The sequence below is a fragment of the Eucyclogobius newberryi genome, unplaced genomic scaffold, assembly GCF_026437365.1.
Source record: "Eucyclogobius newberryi isolate DKJ021-1_F unplaced genomic scaffold, fEucNew1.0.hap1 SCAF_10, whole genome shotgun sequence".
In the NCBI taxonomy this organism is placed as follows: Eukaryota; Metazoa; Chordata; class Actinopteri; order Gobiiformes; family Gobiidae; genus Eucyclogobius; species Eucyclogobius newberryi.
The window spans coordinates 28,679,685-28,696,059 of NW_027315724.1; the positions used below are offsets into that span (position 1 = coordinate 28,679,685).

The following is a 16,375-nucleotide window of genomic DNA, read 5'->3' on the forward strand; positions in this document are numbered from 1 at the left end:
CTGCATATGTTTCAGGCCAAATTGAAATTACTAATAACATTTTGTATTTGTTTTGCATGATCAGTTGTGTACATTCTGGAGTACATTGCCAGACAAATAATAAAGTTCCAGTGCTTTATTACTTGTTCCCTTTGCCGTCACTCATGCATCTGCCTCAGTGTCACAGGCATATGTTGGGCTCCTTCTGTCATGTTTCATTTGGTGAACTTTAAGACACTCTGACCTGCTGTATGTCCCCAGAGGCTCTGATCACTGTCGGGGAACGAGCGGGAGGGGTGGAGAGGTGCATGCTGGTACATCCTTTCATGACGTAAAACCTCTGGGGTCGTGTATGAGCTATAGCGACCATGATGTAAACAGACGTGCTCTGGCAGGATACACAAGAAGAAGATATTTGGAAATAAACTTTGTTGTTGGTTTTTTTATCATTATACAAAGAAGTTGAAATGTATATAATTGTTGGAAATTTGAGGGGAAAAAATACATTTAGTTGTTTTAGGCTACTTAAATGTGAGTTGGGCAATCTATTATCAATGAGATGATATTAAAATAGTAGTTGAAGATGAGAAAAACTAGAATATAAAGTGTTTTGCTGAAAAATATAATTAGAAAATACAAAACGCCTCTCAAAACTGCCAATTAATAACTTTATCTTAATGTTGGTCTATGTTCGTCTCCTCTGTGTAAAGTATCTTTGGGTATCTTGAGAAGCGCTACACAAGTGTCATGTAGTAATCGCCATGGAAGCCCCCAATTTGGCATTTCAATTTCACTTTAAGAAACGTTTTGCATCCCGAGTCCTGAGACTGACTTATCAGATTAAACATCATAGAAACATCCATTTGTGCAGCACATTGGCACATTTCTGATGAATATAATATGACTTGATCGTCGTGATACTCCCACAATATCCCCCATCACTTGCACTCCACAGACTTTCTTTCATTTAGACAGCTTAAAGGCAATCTAAAACTGTTCTCTAGTTAGTTGCCATCGCGCTAAAGTCCTCTAGCATGTTCCAGTTGCAACTCTCACTCCAGCCATGTGACATAATCAGCCTGACAGTCTGTGGGTGCCAGGGGGTAAGTCTCTCCTGCCGCGCACTCCCCTCTTGCCTCAACTTTACGCTCTCTGTGAGAAACGCATTGTGGCACCCATCGAAATGTACTGCGCCACGTTGGTCGGCCCTCGTGGTCTTTTCACACTTGTACATTTCTGTAGTTGAACGCGTAGACAATAAGAGGGACGTCCTGCTTCACTTCTGAACGGGCGAGAAGATGTAACACAAAATACTGTACTGTACAATGCAAAGTTCTGTCATTATTTTCACAGTGTTTTATATTTTGTATTTTAACTATGTTCTTGCCAACTGCAGTGCTAAACTAAAAGCTTCCATAGGTAAATGTCTCAACATTGAGCTCAATTAAATTATGTCTTATCTAAAATTATTTATCTTATCTATCAATTTGGAGTAAAATCGAATAGCAATTGTGATTTAGGTTAATGATTTAACAATAGGATTTTGTTTAGTTAACTTTTTAAATATACAGGACAGAAATATGCCTATGAACTGACAAACTAACACAAAAAATCACTTTTAGAACATGTTTGTACAGATTTAGTTTAGGAAATTCCATCCATCCATCCATCCATTTTCTACCGCTTGTTCCCTTTCGGGGTCGCGGGTGACTGGAGCCTATCCCAGTGACTTCGGGCCTTAGGGTACACCCTGGACAGTGGCCAACTTGTCGCAGTTTAGGAAATTATGATACTGAAAAGAAAAAGAAAAAAACAATAGCCTTTGCAATTTGCTGATTGCGACCCATTCAATTTAAAATTTTGATTTGATCTAACCTTGCAGCCCTAGCAATGAGTCTCTCAAAAAAGGGGAAATATGTGAGCTACAGTTTATTTCTATCAATACAACAACAATGGCACAATATTCTGTAGCTTGCACCTCTCTATTAGATTTTGCTCCATGGCATTGACTGTTTTCCTCTAGGAGACTTAAGGTGCATGACCCTTGAATCATGATTTGAGGCCTTATATTATAAAAGCAATGGGAATCCACTGCACCTCTTAACCTTGGCAAGAGCCCAGTGCATTTTTCCAAACAAAAGTGGACCACAAAACTCGTACTTGCTGTGTCGAACCTCCCCTCAGGGCTCCGTCTGTTTAATGCGGCAACAATACTTGATATTCATCTGATGGTTTCCAAAGCACCAGGCACCAGTTTCTTTTACCATTTTATATTTTATTTGAAAAGGTTGGCCAAAAATTCCCTCGGGATGGACTCACATCAATTTGATGGTTCCTGACAAGCATCCCGTATATCCCAATGTAGTTATCTTGTTGTTCTCTTCCACTTGCCTAAGCTTTTCAATATCATAGGCTCGAGGGTCTGAGTGAACTGATGGAACCAGGGCCCTGTGATGCACAATGGTTGCAGGACCTTTCTAGTCTGCAGGGTTAACAAAGTATAAAAGTAAAGGTACAGGTAAAATATGCAAGAGTTCAAAGGTAATATCAGTCTGTGGTACTTGAGAACAGAAGTTTACCACTGTCGTCAGGGAGGATAAACAGAAAAAGCACATCTAAAAGTAATTCCACATGAAACATTAATGATATTATTTCCGCCTCACTATACATTACATTATTACCTGTCTTCAGAATCAGAATTACTCTTTTCATCTTCAAGGTTTTTTTTTTTTTTTTTTCATTACAGACATGCAAGAGGAAATTAAAAATAAGAATAGACTAGAGATAGATCAGTATCACAGATATATAACAGAATGCAATTGATAGGTCTTTTTTTTATCAGCTAAACCCCCCGTACAAACAGAATAAAACGGCATCTAAACTTAGCTTGTTAAAAAAATACAAATTCTAAACTAACATTTATCAAAAATAATACGGTAATACAAACAAAAATATGTGTTATTTTGATTTCTGTCTTTTGCTTGGGCCAAACTTTTTTAGTTCTTTATATAGTTACATAGTCTTTGAAATATGTTTGAAGTTGTACTAGGTCGTTTTCTTTGTCTCCATAGAGATGTTATCGCTTTTCCTGGAATGTTCCACAGTTCTGCATTCTTAAATGTGCCTCTTTTACATTTATTCAAATACAAATGTTGTCTCTCCACAGATCTGACTTGTAACTTGGCCCGGTGGAGTCACCTGCTCTGCTGTCCACCAGAAAAGTGCAACTTAAATTAAACTAGGGCCTGGCTAACATGACAAGCAAAGGTCAAAGGTGACAGAACCATTGGCTTTCTCATCTTCAGGCCATAAACCAAGAACAGAGTAGTTAGAACTCCCATTAGGTAAAAGATTCTTCTCATTAAACGGTTATTTTAATAGAGCCACAGTCAAAATGATTAAAATGTCATTGTCTCTTGTTAATGTGTGTTTTACGTGCACCTGACATCCGCTCAAGTCCTTTTTACTTCTTACGTTTTATTAAGTGTTTCTCGTCATCCTTGGCTTATTCTCAACATTCCTCCAATGAGCTCTGTTTGCTCGCCACAATCTGTTGCTGTAATTTATTAGTGCTGTCAACTGAAATGATGTGGCATGCCTCGCAAACACTGACCCCCCCATCCCTTCCTCTCCTTTTATGGAAAGCTGGCCTACTTTTTCGGGGAAGAGGAGAGAGACGTTACAATTAAGGTGGCGACACGGACCCCCTGGTGGCCATGCTGTGGGACCACAAGTCCTGTCAGAGAGATGCGGCCTTCACCTCCAGGGAGCCCCGGGTTGAAATCTAGTTCACGTCTCAGTGGGGGAACACCATTGCTCCTGTTCTATCATTAATGCAAGGATTGCTTTAAATCAGGCATGTCCAAACTAGGGCCCGGGGGCCAAATGCGGCCCTCAGACCAATTTTTGTTGGCCCTCCAGCTTCCTGCTATGTTGGCCCAAACAACAAAAACTAGTACTTTTTATTGTGAAATTGGGAAAAATCAGGCATATTGATGTTATACTAACCTAATATTAATGTTCTAGGTATAATTAAAGGTGTGGAGGCTCATCGCAATTACGTCAAATGCAAAATTTCGAATTATTCACTTTGTCATTCAACAAATTCGACATTTTGAAGTTGTTTGTGGCCCTCTGCCCCGTTTAAGTTTCAAAATGCGGCCCTTGGTGAAAAAAGTTTGGACACCCCTGCTTTAAATCAACCGTGAGTCCGTCCAGCAGAAAACTTGAGGTGGTGAGCTTGGAGCACACAGACCTCCCCCAAGGCATTTTCCCCTCAAAGCTATAGGAAGTATCTGTAGACTTGCAACAGCTGGTTTTCATTCAAAACATGCTGGAATAATTGACCATACCTGCACCAAAAACTGGTGATTTGTTCAGGGATGGATTTTTATCAAACTTTAAGCAGACAAATAATGGAACATTGACTTTTTAAGCTTTAAGAGATACGGTAATTGTTTCTTCTCACCCATTGCTCCAGAAAGCCTGTTTTCCTCTACCCCCTGACACTGCTCTGCACTCACCGGTAATTTTTTCTTCAATGTTTTGTGATACACATAGGATTCCGTAGCAGAAAAAAATTAAATAAAATAGACACATCTAGCTACTGTGAACCTTTGCTATCTGTCAGTGTGGCGCTTTGTTGCAATGACGTGTACCCTGGCATGCCGTAAAGGGCTGACCCGTTTATTTTTTAAGTTGTGTTAGATCAATATTGTAATTAATGTCCAAAATGTAAACTAATGACACAAAGTTGTATAGTTGATTATGACTAAATAGCAGACAAAATGATAATATGTCTCCTAAAACTAGCATTGGTGGCACTGTGGGAGCAAAGACCATCATCTTGGCATTGTCGCGCTTGTTGGATCAGGTTAAATAGTCCAATGTAAAAGATTGTATTCAACATATGTTTTATAAAGCGGTTGCTCCGTATTGACCAAGCGTCTTCCCGTTTCCTACCAAACCCGGGCGTGCACCTATCTCCCTCATATTTGGTGCTGCTTTGTGCGTCGCAGCTGCTGGTTGGAGATGAAAGACACTTGTTTGGCAGCCTTCAAAGAGTCACACAGAACTCTGAAAGTCACTTGTGCCGCAGTCTGAGCTGTTCATGCTACGTCTTATATCCAATATGGAGGTGATGATCAAAAGCGGGAGAGAGGACAAGAGCAGTAGTAAAAGTAGTGCTGGAAGTAAACAACTACAAAGCCAAAAACGTTGCACTCGCCAGGCTCTAATTTAATGATGGTTGTTTACTTTGAATGCTTTGAAACTATAGCAAATGTTGATATGACATATAAAAGATATATTTTCTTTACAACTGAACTGAAGATAAGATTTCAAGTCCTTTTTTTTTTATTAAGAAACATAAATTAAATCCCCTACTGTTCCTACTGAAACATGCGCATATACTTTTGTTTTTGCAATGCAATCTCAAGCCATTCGCACAAAATACCCTTGTGGGATTATTTCAAATGGGTGATTTTCTGGCAACCCAAAGCGAGGGATTTAAATTTCAAGGAGATTCTGAACCTGACAACCACGACGCAAAATACAAACAACAACTTTGGTATAATCTCGAGAGACACAACACTTCTTACATTGACGTGACCCAAACTGCAGTCTGAAAATATTCACGTACATCTGTAGTTGTGTAACGGATTATTGTCGGTTATGGCCATGCTTTTAGTCCTATTCCAGCTGCTCCTGGATCATATAATCTCTGAAAATGGCTCTTGGGCATGAGTGATGAAATTGGGTCCAAATTGCAGTGAACCTGTAATGATGCCCTGTAGTCTGTGCTACACTAAACATCCATAGACTCTACCGACTTGTGCCTCATAAAAGCAGATGACACGACCATCCCACAACCATATATCCACCGCAACCTTGTATTGAGCTATTTTTCATTGGGCAGATGTCATTATATAGACCTTTCTCCCGTAACATTATCGCTTTAGATAAGGCCTCAGTAAACCGTGCATGGCTTTTAGGGCTCTCGCTCATGCCACTCTAATCCAATCTGTGTTGTGGAGTCTGTTCGTCATTGTGCACCGCAGGCATTTTCCACTATGTCCCTGCGCGCTGCTGTTGTTCAAATGGATGGCCTTGCCCTCGGATCACCCCTGAGGCCTTGCGCTGCCTCTCCAGCTGTCCGTCTTCAGAGCGTCCCAATGCGTGGAGGTGGTCTTGATTTGATTAATTCAGGTTTTAAGGTGACGGATCAAAGGGGGGCGATGGGGTTTCCCTGCCCGGCGTCTACAGCCTTGTCTCTGCCACTTAGCACTGACCAGCAGCCAAAGTTTTGCGTGAAAATAAAGGATTACTATTACTGTGATATTGTTTCTTCTGGTGACACTGAGAAATGATCTTAACTGTCTGATGATCTTAACTGTCTTAAACTCCTATGTTCATTGACAATACTATAGTCCTAGTTTCATATTGGTTTAGTCCTGGTTACGTTTGGGCTTAGGAATAACTGCTCTGTTCAGTTTTGCAATAGTGTCCCAAAGCAATGACTGTTATAATTCTCCCAGGACAGGAGCCAGATTCAGGTTCCTGCCAACTGATTTGAAAGGATAGCAAATAATTTATACTCTCCAATGTACATTAGCATTTGTTCAGTGCTGAAGCCAACTCGGACAATATTAAATTGTGCTTGATAAAACATAATAAATGTCCAAGTGCTAGAATATGTTTTAAAGCATCAGCAGAGCAAGCGTTTAAATGGTCACGGTTTTAATCGGAGTGACTCTTTTAGCAAAATGACTTGGCTTTTCTATTTGTGTGTCTCGGGAGTCAATCCGTCTCCCAATAGGCTGTGTTCACGTTACATCACAACATTTTATAATCCCTATAGTTTAACAGTGAGCTGAAGGACAGGTCAGAATCTAATGGTAGTTTTGACCTGGTTTATGGTTCGTATCTCTGTAATTACTGGGCCTATCCACATCGAACAAAAGTTGTAAAGAGTTCAACGTCTTCTCTGTCAGTAATCGACCCCAATGACATGATTATTGCCAGTTAAAAGGACTGTAAGTTAAGCAAATAAAGGTTCGACATGTGTGGATCATAAGGTTATTTCTTTCAAAAACGGCAAATGTCCATAGACTTTTTCCCGCCATCTGATTTCATGACATTTTTCAATTCTTGAATGTGAACCCATCCTGTATAAGTTGAGAATGTTTTCCAGGTTTATCTAACTGGTAGAAACTGCTCTCTTTGGTGTCAGTGGATAATAGGACTAAAATGTAGAAGCACTTTTTAGCTGATCCTGCATGTGACACTACATTATTACAGTGTGCAAAAATAGACTGGATATTAAAGCTGGCAGAGTGAATCCCAACTGTACCACATAAAGAAACAGCACAGCCGGTAGCTTGCAATCAATATAGCTATTTTCATATATGTTATTTTAATCTTGAGAATCAATGCCAAGTCTCTCTTATAACGTTTGGGACCATTATTCATTCTCTGGATTATTGTGTGGTGGCATCAAGCTTTGTTCTAATATTAGTGAAGAATCCATATGTGTCCAGTGCACAAACCCCAAAAAAAAAGTATAATCAAGCAGGGCCCCTCTCTTTATCCCGAATCTTGTCTTTGCTTCTATCAATATGCAAATCAAGCGGCCTCTGTTAAAGCTTCACTGAGACAAGTGTCAAATACGGCACTTCCTTCAACAAATACACAATTAGGACTGATAGGACTTGGCGCAGCTCCAGGTTAGTGGCACTAAAAGGTTTTTTTGTTGGGTAAGGGGTTGTATAATGGCGGTTGCTGGCACCCATGGCTGTGAATGGGCCCTTCTACCCAATTTCTAAATTGTCTTAGCAAGCAGGTGGCACAAAGCCCCATTTGGCATCTGGTGAAAAAAAACAAAAAACTTCGACACATTACCACAGATGATGGTGGGAAGCTGCTTTAAGGGTTTGGGCTGAGAAAGCTGCTGGCGTACTTTGCTTTTCATGTGTTTCCTTAACATCTGATCAACTGCAAATCAAACATTACTTCAAGTTTTTATTTTTTATTGAAGTCATTTGTGGTATGCAAAAATAGTGTAATGCCTTACGACTACATTTATTCTGTTGAGTTTAACATTTCAGAATCAGAGTTACTTTTATTCATCGCAAAGGGACAATATTATTTTCATTAGTTGCAGCCGACCAGCAGAAGAAAAACTAACAAACCATCAATACAATTATCTGTCTTTTTTTTCAGTCAAACCACATGTAAAAAGAGGGTACATTGACATTTTACAAGTGAAAAGCCAAAAATAAAATAAAGCAAAATATATTTACAAATGTACACGTTCATGTACAATTTTACAAATAAACGCAGACTTTATGTTCCTAAATACATTGAAAATATGTACATACAATATGTATAGCATTAATATGTATGAAGCCAATGTAAGTTTGATTTGAATGTATAAATAAGCAGCCAACCCTAATTTAATTTGTTTACTCTGTAGTTATATTTCTGGCAGCTGCCACAGTAATTGCTCAGGCTGCTTTGCTTTTTAAACTGAACCCATAGTTGCTTTATCAGGACACATTATCCATATACCATTTATTTGCCTTCCAATTGCAGCATTATAACCATCAATGACAAATGCCATTTCCCTCACACAGACGAGACGTTGTAGTCACACAGAAAAGAAATCTACATTTATCAACAGGTGAGGAGCCCCGGATCTGCTCGTACAAGTTAAAAGGCTGATTTGCATTTATATTGCCATTCACGGCGCACAGCTGTAATTGTTGTAATACAGTAGTAATTGCACAGATATTGCACATTTGCTTGTGCGAACTCACAAACAAACACACCGTTAAAACCTCCATTGTAACAGCACACAGGAAAAATACTAGACCAATACACCAAGCCTTTATTTGCCCTTGACAATGGTTAAAGTTGTTTGTGCATCTCACGTCACATTATAAGATTCCAAAAATGACATCAAGCTAAACCAACAACAATGCAAAAACTGGAAGAGAGCCAGGAAACAAACAATTAATCCACCAAACAATAATTCTTGAAAAAAGCAACAACATCAAATGAGACTATATCATAAACATCCCGATATTTTCTACAGCAAACTCCACCCAAGCTCAGACACATATGCAATGTGCAGTCTAACAGTATTTGGCACAAGGGGCTGGATAAAGTAAGAAATGGAATACGGCAGATGGAGAGGGAAGAGAAAGTTCATCCAGGTGGAATATTGAGCTGTCCCAGAAAGTTCCCTCCAAACCGTAAAAAGTGCTTATCAGATCAGCAAGCCAATTCCTCAAGTGCCTCCCGCGCTCAAACAACACATGCATCTTCTGCGCCGCCTTCTATCGCTCCACTGCCTCCACTGACTGTTTACCCTCAGATGTAGCATGCACAGGACGCTCAGTGCCGCACTCAGTCTTGAAAGTCATTTACACTTTCCATATAGTAAAGTTGGAGGTATACCAACAAACGAAGATAAAATAGAGGCTTTTGAAATGAGATGTGTCACAAAAACTCCACCAGAAAAAGAAACATTGCCCTAAGCTTGTTGAAAATGTATTGAAGTCCATGTGATTTCAACAGCATATTATGAAGAAAATTGCTGGGAATGCAAAAAACGAATTGTGTTTTTCCTATAAATATTAAAAAACCCAATCTGCAAATCTTATTTTCAATGTTTCTGAAGTACTCTTACGCCAAGCAACTTTAAAAAATCCATAATTTTTGATGTTGCACTTTGTTCTGCCTGTTTAAGCTGAACATGTTCACAGACAAATAGTGTAGGCAAACTTAAAACATCTATTTACGCAAACCTTCAAGCAATGACTAAAAAATGACTCGAGAACAAGCAAAAACCTGCCCGTGCAGAAGTGTGGTCCCTGTCAAGGAAAAATACCAGAATGCTTCATCATTGTGATTCCTCCAACACATTCCACATTGGTTAGCACACAAACATAGACTGTTGTTCCTATTTGCAATTTAGAAGCCTTTAATCCAACCCATAATCTGCCACCATGTAAAATCCCATCAGGGACACTAAATTAAACTTTCCTAAATCTACACATTCGGAGGACCCAAAAACTGTGGGTGACTGTCAAGAATCGGCCTGAGAAGAGGAAAGTTATGACCCGCACAGGAGAAATACAGCTGTGGAAAGTAGGGTTTGTGCAGGTGACCCAGTGATCACAACAGCATCTGGTCGAATTACTTAACACCGCCGCCCAACAGACATGTAATCCGGGATAATGCCCTTTTGCTGAGTGCTCCAATCTGGATAAATTCAACCCCAGGGAATGAAATCCAGCGGTATCCGAGTGGTGGAGATACGAGAGATGGGGGGAGCGAGGTAAGGCCACAGGGGTCTGATTGGTTAGGGCTGGAGAGGGGGGACTGTTGGTGCCATAGAGCTTGATGGATAATGAAGTCAATGGTAAACAGCTTGATTTTGTTGACTGGCAAAGGGCTTTTGGAGAGGAAGCAGTGCACTGGCTGTTTTTTTTTTTTTTTCGTTTTTTTCCAAGAAGGCACCAAAGTAATCATAGTGTCCTCTCGGAGTGACCTGGATTCTGTCAGACCAGAGAGCGAGGATTAAATAAGAACGACGGTCACTGGATGGAACTTAATGGAGGCAAATGCATTGATAATACCAATACCATGTTGTCATAGAAATTCTGACGGTACATAAATCTAGTGTTTGTTCATCAAATTGTGTTATTGAGTGTTTCCTGCCGGGGTTAAGTGGGGCTGAAACCTTTTAACTATTTGGCCAAGAGCTTTGAAACTGAACAAAACCCACATCTTCCTTGCTTCAAGGTAAATTACAAGCACTTCTGCCAAATTGTTACTTGGGTAAACAATGAAACAGGATAACAAGTCTATAAGTGCTTGAAATAGGAAGTATTTATCTTGTTTTTAGTATATGTTACTGTTGGAAATAAACTAAACTATATTACTAAACTAAAAATGAACCCAAAAAAGGCTACTGCGCTTGAAATAAGAAGAAAAAGAACAACACGTATTTCAATTATTTCAAGAAAGTCTTTTTTTAACATCATCATCTTGGTAAGGTTGTATTTTTTGTGTGTTTTAGCAATTTTGTTAAAAAACATTTAAATACATTTGATCAGTCTTTAATACAAAAACTTGATTAGTTTTCCAGTTTAAAGTTGAAGTCAATTTTTTTTTTTTTTTACAACACAATCTGCATATTCTCTGCACTCTGGCCAATCAGAGCCGGCGATGCAGTGCCGTTTTGAGTGTTTGCATGTGTAGAAAAGAGCAGATACATCAGTGAGACAACTGTGTTTGGGGGCTTTACACACTAACTCGTATGATTTTAATTGCAGCTTGTAAAAAATAAATGACTAGAATTACACTCAATTACAAGTACAACATATGATTAAAAATCAACTCAAAAACACATAAAATTGACATGAGCAATTGTATATAATAATGTTCTACCCCTGCAAGTAAATCCTTCCTCTTTTTCTCACCCAGTGGCAAATATGTAGAGTCTATATTAGGACTACATCACATAATCCCTTATAAAATGTTCATGTAAATTCAGTGAAAAAAACATTTAGATAAAACTTAGACTTTCTGCCATATTCTTGGAAACAACATTGCTATTTAATGCTGGAGTGGCTGCCAAACAGTAGGAGTTCCAGCTGTCCAAAGTCTGCCACGGATTATTTATTCATATGTTTACTTATTACCATAAATATCCAACAGGGCTCGCGGCTCAGGGGGATTACAGTGGGCTTAATCTATCCTGGCACAGAAATGAGCAGGGGTCAAAGCATCTGAGGTGACTTAATCTGGATCGCCTCGACGGAACATGCCGCACAAACACGAAAACAAACAGGGTCCATCGCATACGTCGTATCGTCTGTCACTGCGTGTGTCATGATCCGACCAAAGATGGACTAATGCGAGCTGATTGGGACATGACACTGGTTTAATGTGTTACTGTGCAAACCAGCGAGGCCGGGCCACTGTACAAATATATATTGCATTTACATTTTTAATTGTTCAAAGTGATGTGTCTATATAACATATTCAGTCTCATCGTAGTGGTTTCGCTGTTCATGATGATGATGATGATGAAAAAAATGTGGTAACTAAAAACTTATCACCGTATTTTTCGGACTACAAATTACACCTTTTTTCATAGTTTTGGCCTGGGTGCGACTTATATTTATACTTATATACTTATATTTATACTCTGGCGCAAATTATATGTGATGTTATTTGTTATTTTCACACTTCACACTGGCTGGTGCGACTTTCACTCTGGAAAAAATATGGTACATCTAAAGTTTTGCACATCCATCCAGTAGTTGTAAACCACTTTAAGCTAAATATGGAGACTGGAGAACTGAAAGGAGAGTATAATCACAACATAAAATGATTTTAAACTACAAACAAAAAAACGATAGACCTGCGAAAACACATTATTCTTTGAACAACATTTATTAAACCTTTAGAAACTCATTCTCTATATATCATTACTTCCTTTCAACATTGTGGCTCCAAAATATAGATTTTTGTCTGTTTCAAAATGGGATACATTATTTGATTACTTCACAGTTACTCTAAACCCTTATGTGTCTTGCTTACAAAAAGCTGCTCTTTATAATGAGGTGGAAAATCCTCTTTTTGAGATACAACAAAGTAGGCTATATTGTCTCTGCTGTACTGCTCCGACTTCTGAAACTGTAAACATCTCAACATGACATTGGAAAGACATTTAATTACAGTTAAGAAATATGAATGAAAGCTTGCCGCCCATGAAAGCGGATTTAGAAATGTCTGACAGCAGTTAATAGACAGCACTAAATGAAATAAGGATGTAGGGGTGCTAAGACATGCTTTCCAGGACTGAGAAACAGCTTAGTCTGGCTGGGCGCTGAATCCAAGAGTTCTGACACGATATATGTGCGAGGGGGAAGGGATAATGAAGAGGAACGAGGGGAGGAATGAGCAGGAGATTTTAAAAGGAGATTTAGAGCCGATTCCGATGCTGCAACACTGCCTCTAGTGGCTGTACCTGAATAAAGCCTGACAAAAGACAGGACGGAATAAGAAAAGCAGTTTGCAAATGAATTTTACACGGCTCTGCTCGGCCAAATAACATTGAAAGAGGACAGCCAGGCATTTTTCGGGGGGGGGGGGGAAGACACGTTGAGGGACTTTTGCGTTAACAATGTGTGATTTTCTGCTGCATATTTCTCTTCCGAGTCTGGCACATTGAGAACAAGTCTATTCTACAAAACAGGTCCAGAGGGACAGCACGCTCCCTCACTCACATCGTTCACCTCTCACACACACACACACACACGCACACACACATGCCGGGCCAGAGTTTTCAATCACACCAGAAAGGCAGAGAGGAAAGGCCAAAAAAGATGTGCTGAAGGGACTGTTTATTCACAAGGGGGGGATGCGGAGGTGCCGGTGGACGGAATCGCAGGACCACAAGCCAAGTGACAAATGAGCAGACACTTTATAGATTAGGCGGTAGGATGCACGGAGGAGATGGACGGGGGCCTGCGCGCATTTGGCCCGAGGTGAGCCTGTTCCTGGAGATCGTCCGGACTGAGGCACCGTCATCTGTCATTGGCACGAGCGCTGACGGCCAAAGAAAAGGTGTCCTGGATGCACTAACAGCACATTCAGGTCCGGAGAGGCTTCCAGTCTCCTCTCACTTAATATTGAGTGGGTTTCCTTCAAAAAAATCTCTGCGCGCTGGCATTTTTCCTCATCTTTTTTGGTTAAAAATTGTTGTTGCCGCCGTCTCAGCAAATGCAATACACTCCATAAAAGGCAATATATTTCCGATCAAATGTTAATAATGTGAATATGTTTTTTCATATTAGTCTGCTTAAGTTATATAGTGATAAAGTAGAGACACTCGTGATGAATTCAAATGCCAAACATAACCAAATTATTGCCTCTCACATCAGTATCTCTGTATACAGTAGATTTGCACAAGCCTTGTTTATCAAAAAAATCCTGTATCTGTATTTTTGTGTCTTTGTCTGTGTGATGGCCAACGCTCCCCTCTGTCCCACCTTCATAAAACAAGATTGTTTTCTGGAGTTTCTGCTGACACTGCCTCGGCATATAAACACAGCCGTAATTTGTACAACAACAGTGAGATACAGCGCAGCGCTTTTGTCCCCTGAGATGTGCATAGAGCTGTTATCATCTGTTTACCTGGGCTGGGCAGGCACTTTTTTTGACTTTAAGCAGATAAGCAGAAAATTCCAGTATAACCAACTGCCTTGTTATTAAGCCTTTAGTAATTTAAATAATTGAACATGTGTAATTCAACTACTTCAGGCTCATTAAAGGTAGTTTAAAGGGGATGTATTGCAATATGAACTGTCTTTTAATATTGGCTTAATTGTAAGTAGGTAAATAGATGGATTGATGGATAGTCTCTTCTCTTCTTTCACAACTTTAACATTAAGGCATATTTAGGAAAAGATGTGATACAAGATAACTGGTTTGTCTATGTAAGAAATGTGTAACAGCATTAGTAATTAGACAGTAAATAAATAATAGAACATATTTATCAACTTAAATGATTTTGCACAAAAGCGTCCCACTGTTAGAATCAATATCGACAAACACGGCCATGTATCGGCTCAGTCGCTCTCAGGCCATGGTCCGGCGTGACAGGGTCAGACTTAATAACCCGGGCATGTCTGTGACCCCCGACCCCAGGAAGCATAAAGCAGGACACTTATTGTGCGCTTGCAAATGAACCGGGCACTGACACACATTCTCTGTCTGAATGAACGCTCTGTGTGCACTAGCGGGAAAACAGACCAACTTGGGAGCAGAAGATTTGCTGTTCTGAACTCTCCGATTGTTTTACAGAGACAACCACCTGGTGGCAACGCGGGGAAACAGCTGATACATGCTCATTCTGCCCCACAAACGTGTCTTCAAATGCAACATAAAACCGTTCCCACACAAGCAATCCTAACAACGTCTATGGATGCTGTGGCTTGAGTCGGTTGGAGAGCGGCTGTTAGTTCAAAACAATGTGACTCCGGATTGGTTGAATGCTCGACTGACCCGGTCTGGGTTGAGCCGGCTTTGTTTCTGTGCCACAGAGTGTGACAGGAATATAAAAAGCATGTAAGAGAAGTAACTAACTTTTCTGAAATGTATAAAGAAGCAGAAGTGATGCCATCTTGGAAAGCATAAGGCAGTCACGCAAACATTTCCCCGTCCACATTTTCATTTTCGAGAATTGCTAAATATGATACAGAATAATATATAAATTACACAATGACAACACCGGCTTGGACGCTCAAAGCAAGGGCATGAAACTTCATCCGCAAAGCACTTACAAACTGCAACTGCGAACACAGGACTAAGACGCACAACTTCATGTGGGAAAAAACTTACCATGTCCGGAGATCCAGAGGAGCAGGAGCACCCAAGGGAGCATGGCCGGGCTCGGGTGAGGGGCGGGGGGGGGGGGGGGGTGCGCGGACAGCGAGAGAAGGTGGGGGGGGGGCACAACCTTGGCAAAGCCGCGGGCGAGTGTGAAATGGAAGTTGGCAGGGCACGGGATGACACACAGTTGCGTCTCTGTGCTCGCCGGCAGGATGAAGCCGATGTCTTCAATCTAAATTAGTCTTCTGCTGCCCGTGGAAACCTTTAGTCTTCGATCCCGGTCGTAGGGTCGTGGGGTGATGTCAGTCTACAGCAGTTGCGCCTTTTTCCGCGTCTTGCTCTTGTTGATGTGTAAGACTTTGAGTGCGGAGCGTTTCACATGCCGCCTGCGCGCTCTCTCTCTCTCTCTCTTGCGTGCGTACCGCTTCTCGTCTACCATCCATTCCAAGCCTTTGCCCCCTCCCTCTCCTCTCCTCTTCTCTCTCTCTCTCTCTCTCTCTCTCTCTCGCTCCACCACTCACTCAGCAGACACACACACACTCTCCTCCCTCCCTCCATCTCCCCCTGTGCTGCCTGTCTGGGTGGCTGTGACTGACTGGGATCCTGGGAGGGAGGCTGCTGCTGCTGCTGCTGCTGCTGCTGCTGGAGCGGTTCGCGGTTCTCACTCTGGGAACCAAAAACAGTCCCATAGAAAAAAAATGGGTAATTAGAATGAGAATAGGAGGGGACTTGGCCACGATTGCCCACAAATAACAAACACAAAACAAAACTTAAACCCCTCCTTTTCTCCCCCTCGACCCCTGCCTTTGCGTTTTTTTGTTCTTAGATTCAGAGGGGGCCGGAGCGTTTTTCTAATCGGTCCTTATTTGCATTCAAAACCAAGTCCTTAGTATTCATAAGGATCAATGAGGAATGTATGGATTTGAGTCACTCACAAGCTCGGTGAAAAACACAGCCTTGATGCACGATGTCATAAAATAGGCAA

General features: G+C 40.7%; 1 protein-coding gene across 11 annotated transcripts in view; it reads right to left on the reverse strand.

Moving 5' to 3' along the window:
• kirrel3b (kirre like nephrin family adhesion molecule 3b) overlaps nt 1-15,871 on the reverse strand; it is a 153,024-nt gene extending 137,153 nt beyond the window's left edge. For 4 of the 11 annotated variants that reach the window (XM_072453517.1, XM_072453510.1, XM_072453551.1 and 1 more), the window contains exon 1: nt 15,400-15,868. In XM_072453517.1, the coding sequence (XP_072309618.1) occupies nt 15,400-15,442 (43 nt within the window). In that variant the 5' untranslated portion in view covers nt 15,443-15,868. Of the gene's footprint in view, nt 1-15,399 lie in introns of all 11 variants that reach the window. The other 7 variants (XM_072453502.1, XM_072453530.1, XM_072453523.1 and 4 more) reach the window with 3 other exon arrangements.
• Between the last annotated feature and the right edge of the window lie 504 nt (nt 15,872-16,375).